General features: G+C 42.8%; 1 protein-coding gene across 1 annotated transcript; it reads left to right on the forward strand.

The window, feature by feature from the left end:
- Positions 1-2,244: 2,244 nt before the first annotated feature.
- Positions 2,245-5,698, forward strand: si:dkey-33m11.6 (uncharacterized protein LOC555986 homolog). Its single transcript, XM_012870562.3, has 2 exons — positions 2,245-3,027; positions 3,796-5,698. The coding sequence occupies exons 1-2, from the start codon at positions 2,859-2,861 to the stop codon at positions 3,867-3,869; spliced, it is 243 nt and encodes an 80-aa protein (XP_012726016.1). The 5' UTR covers positions 2,245-2,858; the 3' UTR covers positions 3,870-5,698.
- The last annotated feature ends 11,740 nt before the right edge of the window (positions 5,699-17,438 follow it).

A 17,438-nucleotide genomic window follows, 5' to 3' on the forward strand; every position in this document is an offset into this window, starting at 1 on the left:
AGACACCTCGATGATTTAGACACATTTATTATAGACACTGCTGTCTTTTTTAGATGATACATTCATTTCAATGAATTCGATATCTTAAAGTTATAAAGCTATATTTAATAAGCTATATTTAATATAGCTTTTAGCAATATTATTTCAGCGGTGTGTTGTGCTTCTTTTTAAATCTGTGTATGTTTTATGGGTGCTCGTTTTGCCAGATGTCAAAACCCAATTTCCACCTCAAAAGATGGAGAGAAGTTATCTAACTTCACAACTGAAATCAAATAAATTTCTAAAAGTCAGAACATCAGTAAAGTTAAATAAATACAAAGAGGATTGCCGATTAATGGTTATCGATATTTACATACGTATCAAGTTTATAAATCACGCACATTTCACAAACATTTATGTTTCTAACATCAATTTGTCATTCACATCATATTTATTATGCAGTCTAAACCATAAATATTTCTATCTATAAACATCATCTTGTTTTAGTACATATATGTTGAAATACTAACTATACCTAATCCATATCAGCCTTTTTACTATTATGTTTATAGCAATATAATTATGTAGTATGCAAAATATGCAGTTATTAATTATATTAATGTACAGTGCAGCCATTGTACTTCCCTTTACTTTGCAACCTACATCTCATTTCACTAATTTAACACTAGGCAATATTTTTACATAATTTTAAAGTTGGATAATACTCGTATATCTCCTCCTCGGCACATGCTCCTCGTTGTCCCTGCTTGATGTTTAAAGCGGGGCTAGGTTATGAAATGAAAGCCCAAGGTTAGACCATCTCACAGAGCACTGTTCAATCGATCTAAAAATGGAAGCAGTATGAGACAAATGCTGATTTGCCAGGACATCTAAACAGACAGCCCGGAGACAAAGCGAGCATTAATCAGAGAAAGCAGCAAAGAAAGAATTTGTAACTCTGGAGAAATCCACAGCTCAGGTGGGAGAATCCTTTGACATGGCATCTATTAGTAATGCCCTCCACAAATCTGGCCATCACGGAAGAGCGATAAGAAGAAAAGTCACAGTCGAAGGAAAGCCACAAGGCGTTGTATTTACAGTAGGCCAGGAGCCAGACAGGGTATGCTGCAAACATGAAGGGCCTCTGGTCAGATGGGTCCAGAACTGCAGAGTGTGGCTCACACAAAATCTCTGTGTGGTGAAACAATGACGTCAACCTGAACACGCCATTCCCTTGGTGAATGACACATACAATAGCATGTATAGAATAGTATGCTGCAGGAACACTTTCATTCAATACTTTCTCTGAATGCAGCCTGTGGTTGTGACGAGGCATAAATGAAACATTTGGTTCGGGGCACATGAATAGCTTTGCAAGGTTGTGCGCTGGCTTGTCTCATTTCCATCTGCTTCTCTATGGGCAGGTTGATTTCAAAATCCAGCAGCTAGACATAAGCCACCAGACCTATAAGAGCCATCCACGCAAAGGGGCACAAAACGCCAACATAAAACAATATAAGACAATGAAACACATGACAGAGTAGGTTAGTGGCAGCATTATACCAGCTCGTACCTGTTGCTATTAAAGTACTTATGATAAAGACCTTTTGAAGACCATGTAAGCACCATGAGCGGACGTTGGTACCCTACCCATCACATTTTCCACATATGATTTAAGGACAAAAGCTGCACACAAGCTTTTCTTTCTCCTTTGCTATTTTGTGTTGGGTCTCTCAAATATATTTGCCATTAAAGACATGGACGTTTGTGGTCTCTTATTATGATAAAATGTGAAAAAGGTTCAAGGGTTCTGAATACTTTTGAATACTTGATCAGGTATATGACATATATTCAACAACATAACTTTTGGACCATTCACGTTTATTGGCCATTTACTGATATCTAACAATGGAGGGAGATGAATCTGCAAGATTATGAGTGCAACGTGACAACAGTGCACATCCGAGAGTGCACCAAGGGGCCAAATGTCACACCCCCAGTTTATGAAAATACTGCCATCCTCTGGTGAGCTTTGCTCCTGATGAACAAACGTTTTCCATTATGGTAAAAACAACAAAAATAATAATACATAAAAAACACGGAGGGTAAAAATCGTGAAATATTGAAGAAGATCTGACAATTTCATGTCTCAGACAGCGTTGGCGAAAAAAATAAAAATAAACAAATAAATAAATGAATGAATCCATCTGGTTTGGTCAAGAATTAGGCGATATTCGCGTTCAATCGACGATTGTTTGATTTCTGTTTGTAGCGCAGGAGCTTCTTTTTTTTTGCCTGTCTCCAGCTGGACGCTTCTGGGCTGCACCAGAACCACCCCCCCCCCTCCCTCCCTTTACCCAGCTCCCTCGTCAGGTCTCCCCGGGATCGGTGTTTTGCATCGCTCCTCGATTTGCATTTCTCCCTCAGATTTTCCGTGCGACGGGTTCAGCGGGCGCATCTTCACGGCTCTATTTTCTACGCGCGCCTCCTGTTCCACGGCAGCATCTATATACGCGCAAACAGAGACAGAGGGCGAGAGAAAAGGACACAAACAACAACAATAACAGCGTCTGGATTTTTAAATAATGTTGCCTAAGCTTCACGATCGGGAAACCCGAAGAGATTTTTAATTCCCTGCTCTATTTCCCCCCCTTTTTCTGGTGCGTACCAGCGGAGCTAGACACGTGTCCTCGGGGTAAACAGAAAGGGCTAGGTCGTGCCAGCGGATCGCGTTGTTTCTTTCCGTGTGTTGTTGTGTTCCCCCCCTCCCCTCTATTTGGTACCGAACCGCCGAACCGAAGCTTGAGCTCAGGCTTGGCCACCACATAATATTGCCTATTTCATCTGGCGCGCCTTGGTGATTGAGACGCATTTTGGAGATGTCGGAAGTGCTGCCTTTCAACGAAGAGAAAATGAGTCATTATGGAAATGAGGGCGACGAGGGACACCTTTCCTTCACCTGTCGCCTTCAAGACACCAACAACTTCTTCAACGGATCACAGGGCAAGCGTCCGCCAAAACTCGGACAAATTGGCAGGAGCAAACGAGGTAATTATATGATTAAGACGTTTTCTTCCCCCTCTATTGCCCCTTCTTAAGCGGTGAATACGCACTTTTGGCTGATGTGCACCATAACTGAGGATTATCTTTTTTTTTTCTTTTTTTTTTTTTTTGTATTGGCCAGCGCGACTTATAGCTGCGCCCAGAAAGCTGTTTGCATGCATGTCTGTTGCGTAGATTGTTAAATAATTCGCATTGCAACACAAGTTGGATGCGCACTGCGTTGCCATTTGAATATTGCTCAGAGTTGAGCTTAACGCCTGCACCCCCCCCCCCCTTTCCACCTTCTCTTGGCATGACTGAGTTTTCTATAAGCTGGGTCTTTGTAATGCATGCATTTCCCTGATGCTTTTAACCCCATATACAGCAATGCATAAAAATGACGTTGAACCTGAGCGCACGCTGTAACATGCATCAACATCAACATGGCAGACATGTAAGAGGTACACCTGTGGGTCTGAAGCAGAGACACACATGCAGAAGTGCATCAGAAGCACTGTTTTTTTTTTTTTTTTTTTTTTTGAAGCACCATTGTGCACTGGGTTACTCTCACATGCATGCACACATCACTTCTTTGCTCATACAGCACTGGGCTTTTCATGCCCTCCTGTCAGTTGATGGTGAGTTTTCAAGACGGCACACCACGATGACCGCCTCCCCCACTTCCCCCCTTCTCCTCCACACACACACACACACACACCCACCCACTCCCACCCTCCTTCTCCTCATTAACTTTCCCTCCCCTGTCATCCACAGTTGTGATCGAGGATGAGAATGGCGACAATGAGGCGCTGAAAAACGGAACAGAGAAGACTTCGGGAGAGGCTTAGAGCGCCCAAAAACCCATCAAAAGACAATCCAATTTTTTTCTATGGCGATATTTACCAGTTCTAATCCAAAGACACTGTATATAAGCACTTTCTCTCATGTGGCAGCAAGCAAGCACTTCCACGCCCTCCTCTACCCAGTCCGTCATGACCAGCCGGATGGATGGATGGATGGATGCACAAACGCTGGCCAGGGGGTGGGGGGCGGCAGCAAAAAAAAGAAAAATTAAGACCCCCAGGTGGACCCCCATATCACATATACACAAACACACCCTTGAATACAGGGTTTCGCCATAAATCCAGTCGCAGGAGAAGAGACTGGGGGAGGAGGAGGTGGTGGGGGTGAGGTGAAAGATGGAGACGATGCTGTCGAAATGCAGAATTCAGGGACAGGCTACAGAGGTAGATCTAATATAATAAACTAAAGCACACACTTCTCCTATATCTTATCAATCAAACCTTACTGCTCTTCGTTTTTTTTTTTATTTATCGACTGAGGGCAAACAAATACCAGAGTTTTGTAAATATGGAAAGGGTAGCCCATATTTTCTTGCACAAAGTGAGAACTGGTAAACCGGTTTTGTTTCGTGTCTAAGACTTCATTTATTCTGGATACCTTTGGGGAATATGTCTTTTTGAAGTGACGTAAAGCCTGAGGAAGTTATCTGTTCTTTTGGTGTTTTTTTTTTCCTTTATGTATGTTGAGAGAATCTTCGAGCAAATGAGAGTGATGTTGTTTTTTTTCAATTATGGATTCTCAATGTTGCCTGAGTGTTTTTGTTACCATACTTTGCAGCTATAACGAGTCATTTCTAAACGGTGTACTTCCCACCTGTTTGTAAGCTCACCCAGGCTTTCACCTGGATTGATTGATACTGTAACTTGACTGTAAACACCCTATTGATATAAAAAAAAAACTAACTATTTATATTGCATTGTGCAATTTTGTGTGTGCCAAATCTCATGGGGTTACAGGATACCTCTTCCTTTTTGTGCTTTATACATTTACGCGTCGATTTCAGTCGTTTCCCTTGGGTTGCCATTTTTTTAGGGCTCTTTTTTGGTAAAAAAAAAAAGAAACACGTAAAGTACCAACTCATGCATGGCGAATATGAATTCATGCATGCATGGCAACAGCTCTGAAACTCTTGTGTAATCTTGAAGCACCTCGTAAAACAGCTTTGAATGACAAAAACCTCAAGAAACAGTCTTAACTCTCCGTTGTACTGTACGACGCGCGCTGATTTGTACAGTGGCCTAATATCTTGTAATAAAGATTATGATAACGTACTATTAACTGTTAGTGTTGATTGTGGTTTACAATAAGGAATGATGTATTTAATGTTGCTTTTTGTTGAAGAAGAAAATTCAAGAAAAAAAAAACAAACTTTTAAATCGGTAGCAAAAACATGAAAATATAGTTTTGTATCAAGAGAGTTAAAGGCAGTAGCAGGTAGCCTGGCTTACTTTTTGGACATGTTGCTTGTACAGTTTTTCCTGTTGTTATTGTATTGCCTATACTGGCTGCCAAGGAAAGGTGAAGTCAGCATTTTTTTCCACTGTGAGAAAGTAGCATACCACTATGGAGAGCGATCGGACGTGGAAGAGGCACAGAACGATCACCGGATAATCCCATCGAGAATCTGAGATGCACACTTTGTCCCGTCCTGCCGAGACAAAGGAGAGCTCAAACAGTTGCACAACAGACTATGATCTCATTAAGTGCTACAGTTCTGCGAAAAGATTTTTTTTTTCTTTTTTTTTTTGTGTGGGGATAATGTACAACACTGCTTCCCAATGCAATAAATGTCTGTTTGCATTAAAAAAAAAAACAACCTCTGCTTTCTCTCTTTAATCAAGTCCTCCCTTTAAACTCTGTCTCTGCTCGGGATGTCAGGGGCACCTGGGCGTGAGGAGCGCCGATGAGATGTGACATTTCCAGCTCTGCCGTGGTGACTGAATGATTCATGTTGTATGACGAGCCTCTGTCGGCACACGGCATCTTCGGCCTGACTATCCCGGGAACATGCATGAGAACATGCGCACACGTCCGAGAACTCGGATGTCCGTTTGCCCACCATCTGCATGCGTGGGGGAACGTATTTCTAGTCCCCCGTAACCAACGCCATCCCCTTTCCCTCCCATCCTGACGGACATGAAAGGGGCTGCCTGAGCCGGCTACCATGGTAACAGATGCACCTTGCACTCTATGGGTGCTGCGGTGGGTTTCGGCGCAGAATAGTCTTCCCTGAGCCTTGGCTTGATATCATCGCTGTCTTTAATGGAATGTTCTCCGTCCTCTTATCTCTGCTGTTTTCTCTCAAGGCTCCCTATTCACCAAGCGGCGTGGTCGCCTCATCCCTCCAAAATAGTCCCTTCTTTCATGACAGCAGTCGACCATTGCAGGGCAACAAGCTGTCCCCTTACACGGGAACAGAGGATGTCACGTTGGGTAATAATGGAGCACAACTGCCTGTGGTGGAGCTTTGCTGTAAAATGAACAAACCAAACGAATGTCCCCAAAACGTACATATAAACCAAAGTGGGTGTATAAAAGCAACAACTTGTGCATGACAGACACGGTTTACTGAGATTGTTGTGATTTCAGCGGGAAGCTGGAAAGGCTCGTTTTATTCATTTCCAGAGAAAAACCTCAAGATGAGCCAAGAAATCGGTCGGAAACGTAAAACTTAACGCCTTTTCTGATCAGTGAAAGCCTCCTCTGTTAGTACTAAGAAAACGAGTGTTTGCCCATGTCAGATTTTCTAATCTGCTCTATCTTTTTTTTTTTTGTCATGCTTAAAATCACCGGATGATTTAATGCATTAAAGGTTATAGCTTCAACCTTTTCATCAAAATGAATACATCTACATAACGTCTAGAGTGGTGCAGGATAAAAATATAAATTTGATTGAAAAATGAATATATGCTATACAAATGATTGTTTTATAAATTTTGACGTGTCCAAAATGGATTTATATTTACTTCTGGTTATGATGCACCAATAGGAGTAGTAGGTTGAAGTCACGCGAGATGAAGCTCAGGCGTTGCCATATAGTAGCTCCGTGACAGCGATGAGAAACGACTTCTTCTTCGTGTTACATCTCTCAGATTCATGCGGACCAAAGAAGAAGCACATTGGTCAAGTTTTTGAGCGCTGGTGCCGACTTCAGGAAGCAAAGGGGCTCAGAGGCCACGCCGAGACAGACTAATTAAATGTTTTCTAATGCTAACAAAAGGACCTGACAACTGGCCAAAGAAACCTAAAAGAAGAACACAACATACCCTGATCAAAAAAAAACAAAAAACAGAAGCCTTCAGAAACAAAGTCATATAAATGCATTACCCAGAAATGAAAACAATAACCTGGCACAGTAGTGAACTTCCCCAGGAAAGGCCTGCCAAAGAGAGGGTAGACCAATCATCCAGGACTCAAAAGATCCCAAAACTACACAAAAAACAATGCAAACCTCATTTGTCTTGGTTAGAGTCGGCGTTCATGATTCAACAATAAGAAAGAGCCTCGGCAAGACCAAAACCATCTTGATGAAGACTCAAAAGACATTCTGCGGGCTGATGAGATATAAGTGAAACTTTTTGATGTGCTTCCTGAGCATAAAACTGATAAAGTATTTCAGAAGACCTGACTCTTTTGAAGTGTTAGAGTCGTTGCCACCAAGGTTGGCCAAAACCCCATAATTAAGAGTTACAGTGAAACTAATTTTTTACAAAGGGCCAGGTTATTTGGAAAAACTTTTTATTAGAAATGGAATAATCTTTTGAAAACTTTTTGTACGATGCTAAAATGTGTTAATTGATTGAATAAATCGGTGAGGGGTGTTTACGTTTTCACAGAACTTTGAGGTCTACAAGGTCGCTGTAGCAAAACTCTTTGGTGTTGACACGTGTACGGATCAAAGAAATCTCCAGGTTGGATAATTCACCATTACCAGTGTATTTAAAATAAAGTGAGAGAACGATGAGAAATGTTGGAAGCTATTTAAAATAAAACTCTTCTGACGTGTCTGACAATGTTCATTGAGGCTGTGAGAGAGCAAGACTCTCAGGACAACAAGAAGGCTGAAAGGAGAACATCTGTTTTCTCGTTTTGAGATTTTATGTCTTTCATGAAACAGTAGATTTGGGATTGGTAGTAGCTTTTGGAAATCTCTGATTTAAAATAAAGATCCAAGCTCGTTGGAGATGACATGCTCAGACAGACAGTAACACTAATCATGCTAATTACTAAAATAAGATCTTAAAGAGAGTGAAAAAATGCCCCAATTTCTTGTCTTTTAGCTCATATTTCCTATTACAGCAAAAGCCTGGTTGACAGTGACGGGTCTCAAATACACAGAGGTTGTCTTGTTGTCTCTGCTCCTGGCATAAATAATAAATGATGATACAGGAAGGCCAGAAAATATTATTGCTGCTCTTACTTGAAAACAACAAAACAGCATGAACATTTAAAATCAGAAATCTGCACAAATTTCCTTAAATGGTGCAAAAAAATATGGACGACTGAGAAAAGTCTAAATTGTTTGTGGATGGAAAAGAAACGTGAATGTTTCTTCCAGGTTCAGGAGTGGGTTCCAGGATGACACTGCAGAGGAGAAGTAGGGGATTGTTGTATCAAGAGAGATAATTTGCAATGGAGGTAGAGAAGAAGTATTGAATACACAAAGAAAAGAAGCAGCTGATGACCCACTAAGGTCATAATCTTGAAATGACCCTCATTATTTTATCAAGAACCGCACCCAGTGAGAATTTGCTTGAAATATTTTTTTCAGTCAAGCCAAAAAGTAAAAAAAAAAAAAATTTTAGAAGCCAAAGACCACCTGCAGAGAGCTTTAGAATGACCTACAATATATAGCTATGTTTTTAATTAAAAAAGAAGCGTGGTGCATTCAAAAACCATGCCCTCTTTGCATACTCAATGCACAAAACTCCACCGCTGAAGAAAAAGCTCCTTCAAAGCCTGCTGTGGAACATTTAGACAAGGTAAGGGAGAACTGGGAGAATAAATCCTGACAGGTGAGACCCAAAACACTGTTTGAATTTCACTGCATGCACCATGTATGGAGGAGCAACTACACATCACCCCAAAAACACAGTAGCAACAGGGATTTTTGAAGGTGACATCATGCCGTTGGGCTGTTGCTTTTTATATAGTACTGGCAGACTTCATGTAACTTAAGGAACAAAGACAGAAGAAGTGTACCAGGATGTTTCTTTAATTAGAATCTAAGGATTTGATATTTTTCAGCTAGACCTAAAACACACAACAGAGAAACCCTGAACTAGTTTCAGAGAAACAAAAGAAAGCTGTAAGGTCCCAGTTTATAACCCAACACGAAGTTGTCATTACTTGAATTATCTTTTCTACCAGCTATATGATACATGCAATGTGTTTTTACAGCTCATAGGCTAACTATTCTATTTCTTCTGATTTATTTTTGGGTGGATATTTAGTATTTTATGTAGTTATTTTGGATATCTGAGAATTACATGTCCACAGCACCATTAAAAATACATGTACTGAGAAATATTTACATTTTTCCAATACTTGCACTCTAACACCCTCATTGCACATTAGAATGCAGTGCTTTATTTCCTGGTATTCAAGGAACAAAGCAAAAATGTGCAATATCTTGGTTAGTTAATAGAAAATGAACATATCACCAAAATATATGAAACAGGAATAAACCTTTTCAACATGTTTCACAGCGTTTCCAAGCCTCCTAGCACCGACTCCCCTCCAAAAAATAAAAAAGCATTTGAACATGGGGTAAGAACATACTGTATTGTTAAAAATCAAGTAGTCAGAAGCATCTCACAGCGTGAAAAGTTCAACACAGCCCATCTAGTGCCGTGGCCACATAAGCATACTGCACGCGCAAGAGAGTTTGTCAGATTCAGGCAAATAAATGTATTTCTCAGCATTTCAAGATACACCAAAGGTTTCAAAGATCTAAAGACTGAACTTACATATTGCTGATCACATTCAGAGAATTAACATAAACAGGTTTTGTATTCTTGAGACAAACCCCTCACCCCAAAACAATGACACAGATCCTAAAATACAATTAGTCCCGAATAATCATGGCTAATTTTGGACATTTTCAACAACGGTTTTGTTACTTTCTCAGTTAAATCTGAAAGCTGAGAAATTTGACTAAAGGCAAACAGGAAGTTTAGGGTTTATTTCTAAAATTATCATCTTTTAATAAAAAAAAATGTTTCAATTGAAAGATATTGGGTAGAACTCTAAAATTTTCAGGTTCCCAAAAACTGATTAGTTTGCTTGTCTAGTTACAGCAACATTGAATTTACCTTTGGATAAAAAAAAAAAAACACCTTTCCAGTCTATTGGTGAGGGTTAGAGGTAGATTCTTCTTAGACGGGGTACGTAATCAGCAGATTGTGTGAAGCACAAACACACTTTTTAATATTCACATATAGTCAGTTGAGCACATTGCGGTTAGCCCCCTTAGCACCAGACCACACCATTAAAAATTAACCAGACCATGGATTGTCTCTGCAGGGTCTTTGAAAAGTCCATCAGCTATACAAATACATGACGGCTCTCAGGCTGTTTTATATGCAAAAATTCAGTTAAGGGCCTCATTGCCTAATAACCTATTTCATATAATTTTTAATGGTCACGATGAAACCCATAACGCCCGACTTCAGCCACAGTGTGGGACTTTTTTTCTGGCTGCACTTGAGAAATGTGAAATGCACACAGAGCTCTGCGTCAGATTAAAATCGTTTCTCAGGATGGCACACACACACTCTGCGGGGAAACCCTCTCATCTTTACCTCCTAATCCAGATAAAGCATCAGCAAAAATGCATTTGGCCAGTGCTGAGAACATGGCAGCATCACGGTTGCTCTCACACTGAAAATGATTTTTCTTTTTAAATGTCGCTTCGGTCCAGTCACATTTAACGGTCTGGCAAAACGGATACTTCATGGTGCATAAATCAAAAAGCTAAAACAAGCTAAATCAAAACTCCTTTTAAGGTCACGCCAAAGTGCATCAGATTACAGAGTTTACAACAAACCTTGTGCATCTAGTTTCAAGCTCCCCTCAGCAATACATTTCCTAACCAGACCATTCTTTCTCCAACCTATGTTAAGTAGACTCAAAGGCCAAGGTGATGATATCATCACACTGTGGATGTCTCCAACCTCTAATTTTGGCTCGGGTTTAAATTACTCTTTACAATAAGTTGATCCTCCATTATTATAATTGATGTAGTGGGGGAGTGGAAATCACTCAGCAGCGTTTGGAAGATGTTACAATAAACGGGCTTTGAAGTGAGCACTCATGAGAAAGTAATCACCGGTGCTGCGAAAAAGGGGGCAGATGAAAGTCAAGCGCTGGATCGCTGTTGGGTTACATAAGCTCTGACAGGTGAGGGGAAGACGCAGAAAGAGGAGGAAGAGGAGCATCACGCGGGATGCGAAGAGGCAGGGATACTGGAGCGGTAAAGGCTGGGGGGACAGAGAGCATTCACAGGTCACTGACATAAAGGGGGACGACCACACCCTGCAAAGGTCGATCCCGAAGACACCCAGAAATCAGCTCCTTCCTGCTGCACGGCTATAAATGTGACCTTTATCTGCTGCACAGAAATGTGGCCGGTGACCTCACACCCTAAAGCGTTTGCAGGGGGGGGGAAAAAAAATCACCTTCGCTTATTTTTAGCGTGAATCAATGGCCACCATATCATGTGTCCTGCATGCAAATAGCTGTGGCAAAAATTTACATCTCCCTCCACTGCCTGTGTGCACCTCTGCGGTTCGGCGCACCCCCACGACACACTGGTTTTGTGTTCCTTTTGATGTGAGAGCCCACACGTAAATATCAGTGGGGACGCGCGTGGTTGTGTGCAAGCCCGTTTAGCATTAGGATCAGGTATTCTCAGGCTGATTGAGGCTCTGCTGGGAATTCACAAGGGCGACTGCTGATAAGGAGGAAAAAGGGAAGTGCGCGCAGTCCGCCGGTGGAAAAATACTACATTCTGTTTCGCTGAAACGTTTGTCTGAAGAAAAAAAAAAAAAAAGCCAACAACGAACCACCCTGTTAAGACTATGATGGGTGAAAACAGCTTGTCTGGACATGTATTGCATGACGTCAATCTTTCAAGCCGCGTTTCTTCTCATCCTCATCTCCAGAAATGTCTGAACCTCGGTTCTGTCCGTTTTTTTTTTTTTAAACAGATGGGTCTATCAGGGCATGGTGATTTAAAAAGTGAAAGGGGGGGGGGGTGTTGGAGGACTGACAGCCAAAAAGACAGGGATGGAAGGACTGCTGCGTTCAGAGGGAGGTGGGGCTGGCTGCTTGGAAAGATAGAGCAGGAGAAGAAGAGAGAGAGAGAGTGGCACGAGATGGAGATGAGGAGATAAGGAGGGATGGAGGGAGAGAAGAGAGGGATAAACAAAAGTGAGAGCGTCGGGGTTGGGAGAGAAGACGGCAGACAGGGGGCTCAATATGATGAAATGAAAGCTACGGGAGAAGCAGTTCAGACCCACCAGATGGTTACTATAGCAACCACATTCCCCCATCTCTCTCTCTCTCTCTCTCTCTCTCTCTCTCTCTCTCTCTCTGTTGCTTTGTTGCTGCTTTAATTCTGTGGGGGGAAACCGGAGAGTGAGAGAGACAGCTTTCTACATTTTTGGTGCATTGGCGTATTAACGCTCTCAAACAAACTTCTTTTTACGCTTAATGTGGACTCTCTCATGCGTTGATTGGTCCGTTCCCGCGGAATCGCCTTGTAAAAGCAAACAACTGACCCTTCCGTGCTCGCTCGCTGACGCAGAGGTGTTCCCTGCTGCCGGCCCTGCAAACAGATGCAAAAGCGATGAGAGTTTCCTTCTGACGGTCCACAGCGGATGTACTGATGTTCCAGTAAAAACAAACGGCACATTCGAGCACAGATGCGTTCCCTCGCACGTACATGTACCCGCAGACACCATCCACGAAATGTCTAAACTGAGACGCTCAAACAAAGGCAAGAGCTTTCCAGGCCCCCTGGCTAATCTCATGCATGGAGATCATTTTCAAAACAGAACAAAATGGTGGGCCATCTCTGTGTAGTTGAGTGGGTCTCTGCAGGGCCCCCGGGGCGGGATAGCATGTAACTGTGTACATGCGCCTCCTGAATAAAAGATGCTGACCTAGATGGAACGCCGCCATTGGTCAACTCATTTGTTCTACATGTGTGATTGGCTCGTGCTCGGACACGGAGTGGCCGTCCGACGGACTTGGAGGTAGCGGCGACCGTGCGAGGGCACAAAATGTACAAAACTTTTCTTTTCTCGGCCCGTTTTAGACAGAGCTACGGTCCTACAGGAAGCCTGCGAGCAACACAGCAGCCTAGAGTCGGGGGCTTGGGATATATGTTGCCATCAGTGTAGACCACCTGTGTTCTTCATGTCTGTGTCTTTTCCAGCTGGCCCTGTAAACAAAGCTTAATGTCTCACCGCCGGGGCTTTATCCTGAGAACATCTTCAAAGACAGAGTCATAACTGAAAACCTAAGAGGCGTTTTCACCTTCAGCCGGCGTTACAGGGCTCACTGACGCAGACCGTACGCGTGCAGAGTGCCGGCCCTGGACCACGAGGGACTAAACATAGTACATATGTCTGCAGGTCTGTTAGCATGAATGAGCCCAACTCAAAGGGTATTTTGTATCAACACTGTACTGAGCCCTGCTACATAATTGATATGCAATTTGACTGGCTGCCATCAATAAATTATTAAGGAATTGAAAATTGTTGAGCTGAGGCCTGACAGCCTTGAGGCTCTTTTGGCCCAGCTGGATGAGTGAACATGGCTGCCTGATCGTCAGTGACTGCTAACGAGTAGTCTGCTTAATCCTGTTAGAGATTTTCCAGAAAACTCGGGGCTGCTCAGCCCAATGCCACGAATTAGGCAGGAATCAGTCTGTTTATTGAGGAAATAAGCGTGTTCGGTGATAGCTTGACGTCCTCGCCGTGAAAGAAGGAAAGCTGAAATCAGGTGCTCATCGTAGGCAGAAATTTTTTTTCTTAAAAGGAGAAAGGATATACCTATTCTTCTGTCTTAACCACATTGGCTTGTAGTAAGCAATTGTTTCATAAACCAATCCTTGCAGGATTCATTGGTAAGCTGGGGTCTATCATCAGCCACAAACGTCCAAGGGGGCACACCTTGAGTTTTTAAATCCAGGACTTTCTGTAAATGAAGCCTCAATCATCATTGTTCAGGGAGCACCGTACTACCCCATTATCCTTATCTGTGACTTTCCTGATCGCTAAAAAAAAATAAATGTTACTCTTGTTCATTACATGTTTGTTTGTCAGGTTTTTTTGCCTTCATTATGTGGAATGTGGACTGTAATGTGAACCGGAGTAGCCAAAGAGGTATTTCGCCGCAGTAACACATGGTGACAAATAAAAATATTCCTAATTCTGATGTTTGTTGTGTCGCATCAGTGCAAACAGCTGCTCCACCAATGCAGCTTCACCCCAGTCCAACACTCCTTATTTGACTGTGTACTCTTGAAATCATCAAGTCAATGCAAATATGACAAAAAAAAATTTTTTTTTACATATAAAGAAAAGAGTACTTTGATATCAATATCTTTTCAAACCCTTAACGCTAAAAGATTTTAATTCGACTTCTATTTAAACTAAACCATAAAATAGTTCTAAAATGTTTCTGGCTTTAATGACTACTCATGACTGTGTTACGATTAACAGGCAAACGTAAAACTCACTGATTTTTCAGTTTGTGTATAAATCATAATCTGCCTTTCAAATGTTCCTCAAAGATGATAAATAATTTTAAGAGCACTTTTCAATTATATGGTCTATGAGACGTCCTCTGTACCTGCAATGTTTGATTACCTATTGTTGTACATAGGACAGGAGCTGTTTTCTTGATTTAAAAATTTACCTTTTTAACAGTAAAATGCTTCGAAGCGATTCTGGTCCACTATCTGGCGTCTCAGGAGGGGGAAGCAGTGCAGTACCAACACTGTTTATAGTGGGGGTGGTGTGCTGATGACCTCGACACGGGACGTCGTGCGTCGGTGGGCAGAATACTTCGAAGACCTCCTTAATCCCACCAACATGTCTTCCATTGCGGAAGCAGAGCCTGAGGACTCTGGGTCGGGTTCTCCCATCTCTGGTGCTGAGGTTGCCGAGGTTGTTAAAAAGCTCCTCGGTGGCAAGGCCCCGGGGGTGGATGAGATTCGCCCGGAGTACCTTAAGGCTCTGGATGTTGTGGGGCTGTGTTGGTTAACGCGGCTCTGCAGCATTGCGTGGACATGGGCAGTAGTTCCCCTGGATTGGCAGACTGGGGTGGTGGTCCCCCTATTTAAAAAGGGGGACCGGAGGGTGTGTTCCAACTACAGAGGAATCACACTCTTAAGCCTCCCTGGTAAGGTCTATTCAGGGGTTCTGGAAAGGAGGGTCCGTCGGATAGTTGAATCTCGGATTCAGGAAGAGCAGTGTGGTTTTCGTCCTGGCCGTGGAACACTGGACCAGCTCTATACCCTCAGCAGGATTCTGGAGGGGGCATGGGAGTTTGCCCAACCAGTCTACATGTGCTTTGTGGATCTGGAGAAGGCATTCGACCGTGTCTCCAAATCCGAGACCATGGTCTTGAACCGGAAAAGGGTAGAGTGCCTTCCCGGGGTTGGGGAGGATGTCCTGCCCCTAGTGGAGGAGTTCAAGTATCTTGGGGTCTTGTTCACGAATGAGGGGAAGATGGAGCGGGAGATCGACAGGCGGATTGGTGCAGCGTCTGCTGTGAAGCGGGCGCTGTACCGATCCGTTGTGGTGAAGAGAGAGCTGAGCCAAAAGGCGAAGCTCTCGATTTACCGGTCGATCTACGTTCCTACCCTCATCTATGGTCACGAGCTTTGGGTCGTGACCGAAAGAACGAGATCCCGGATACAAGCGGCTGAAATGAGTTTTTTCCGTAGTGTGTCTGGGCTCTCCCTTAGAGATAGGGTGAGGAGCTCAGTCATCCAGGGAGGACTCAGAGTAGAGCCGCTGCTCCTCCACGTCGAGAGGAGCCAGTTGAGGTGGCTCGGGCATCTGGTCAGGATGCCTCCTGGACGCCTCCCTGGTGAGGTGTTCCGGGCACGTCCCACCGGGAGGAGGCCCAGGGGAAGACCCAGGACACGCTGGAGGGACTATGTCTCCCGTCTGGCCTGGGAATGCCTTGGGATTCCTCCTGAGGAGCTGGCCCAGGTGGCCGGGGAGAGGGACGTCTGGGCCTCCCTACTAAAGCTGCTACCCCCGCGACCGACTCCGGATAAGCGGAAGAAGACGGATGGATGGATGGATGGAACAGTAAAATGTCTAATAGATGTTTAGCCATTTATTGCCATGAGACATCAAAGGATGGAGTGAGCCTCCATAGTTTAGTGAATGAGATGAATGTGATGATATTGGCTGAGATTCATCAAACTGGATGAACATTTTATGCAAACTGTGGGCTTTAAAGGAAAAACAAGAGGCTGAGAGACAGAGCATATATACTTCACATTTCATGCCCCAGCCACAATAGAAGTCTGGAGCAGGACTACAAGAGCTGGAGCATCCAAGCAGTTGTGAGCTTGTGGAGGTGAGGAAGCATGTAGTTTCCCAGTTAAGCACGTGTGATGTTTAATGTGGTCTGTATGAGAATGAATAAGCATGAACATCAGCTGTTTTCCAAGTGACTACTCCATCGTGGAAAAATTTCTGAAAAAATGATGCCACTTTTGTTTGTATCACTGTCAACATCAAATGCAAACACATCCATGCAGTAAGAAAAAAAATGTGACTGCTAAAACCATTCAATGTTCTCTTTGAGCGGGCTAAAATGGGAGGTTGTCGGTCCATTAGATGTCCAAGCCACTGCCTGACTTCCTCCTCCTCGACATCATATTTTTTTCTTTATGTGCATTTTAAAAGTTGTGTTTGTATTCTGTAATATTTTAGGGCATAACTGAAAACTCAGCCTAGATTTTCAAGATTTTTAAGAAAGACTTTAATACACCATAAAGAAGTGGGTTATTTAAGATAGTTTGCGTATATCAGATATGCATGGAAACCAATCAGATGGAAAACTTTAATGGCGAACATAAATAGACTTGTATCAGTTAGAGTTCAACAGAAGACTGCCCCTCCATCCACAGTGATATCCGTCATGGGCTCAGACTCTACCTTAAACACATAAGGCTGAACTCTTTGCAACTCAATGCAAACTTAATGCCAAATAATCATAGCCAAAACTTGTCAAAAGTCTCTTGTCGCTTTACCAGTTCTAGCTAAACTGCTCTAGCTGCTTCATGTGATGTCATCAAATCAAACACACAGAAAGCAGAATAAGCTGTGGTTTTTTCCTTTTTTCTACTATGTGTTTTGTCAAATCCCGGCGTGAATACAGATATTTTCTCACCCACTTGTTTTTAATTGTCAGTTTACATTTGTTAGTGAAAATGTTTTTTTTTTTAATTGTATCTTATAAGGGAGATAGGCACCAGCAACCCCCGCGACCCCATGAGGGATTAAGCGGGTCAGAAA

Source organism: Fundulus heteroclitus, chromosome 20 (genome assembly GCF_011125445.2).
Source record: "Fundulus heteroclitus isolate FHET01 chromosome 20, MU-UCD_Fhet_4.1, whole genome shotgun sequence".
Classification (NCBI taxonomy): domain Eukaryota; kingdom Metazoa; phylum Chordata; class Actinopteri; order Cyprinodontiformes; family Fundulidae; genus Fundulus; species Fundulus heteroclitus.

Excerpts from the sequence above, each read along its gene's own strand:
- si:dkey-33m11.6 (XM_012870562.3), top strand. The coding sequence starts at position 2,859 with ATGTCGGAAGTGCTGCCTTTCAACGAAGAGAAAATGAGTCATTATGGA. Across the intron at positions 3,028-3,795 it reads AATTGGCAGGAGCAAACGAG|TTGTGATCGAGGATGAGAAT; the intron begins GTAATTATATGA and ends TGTCATCCACAG.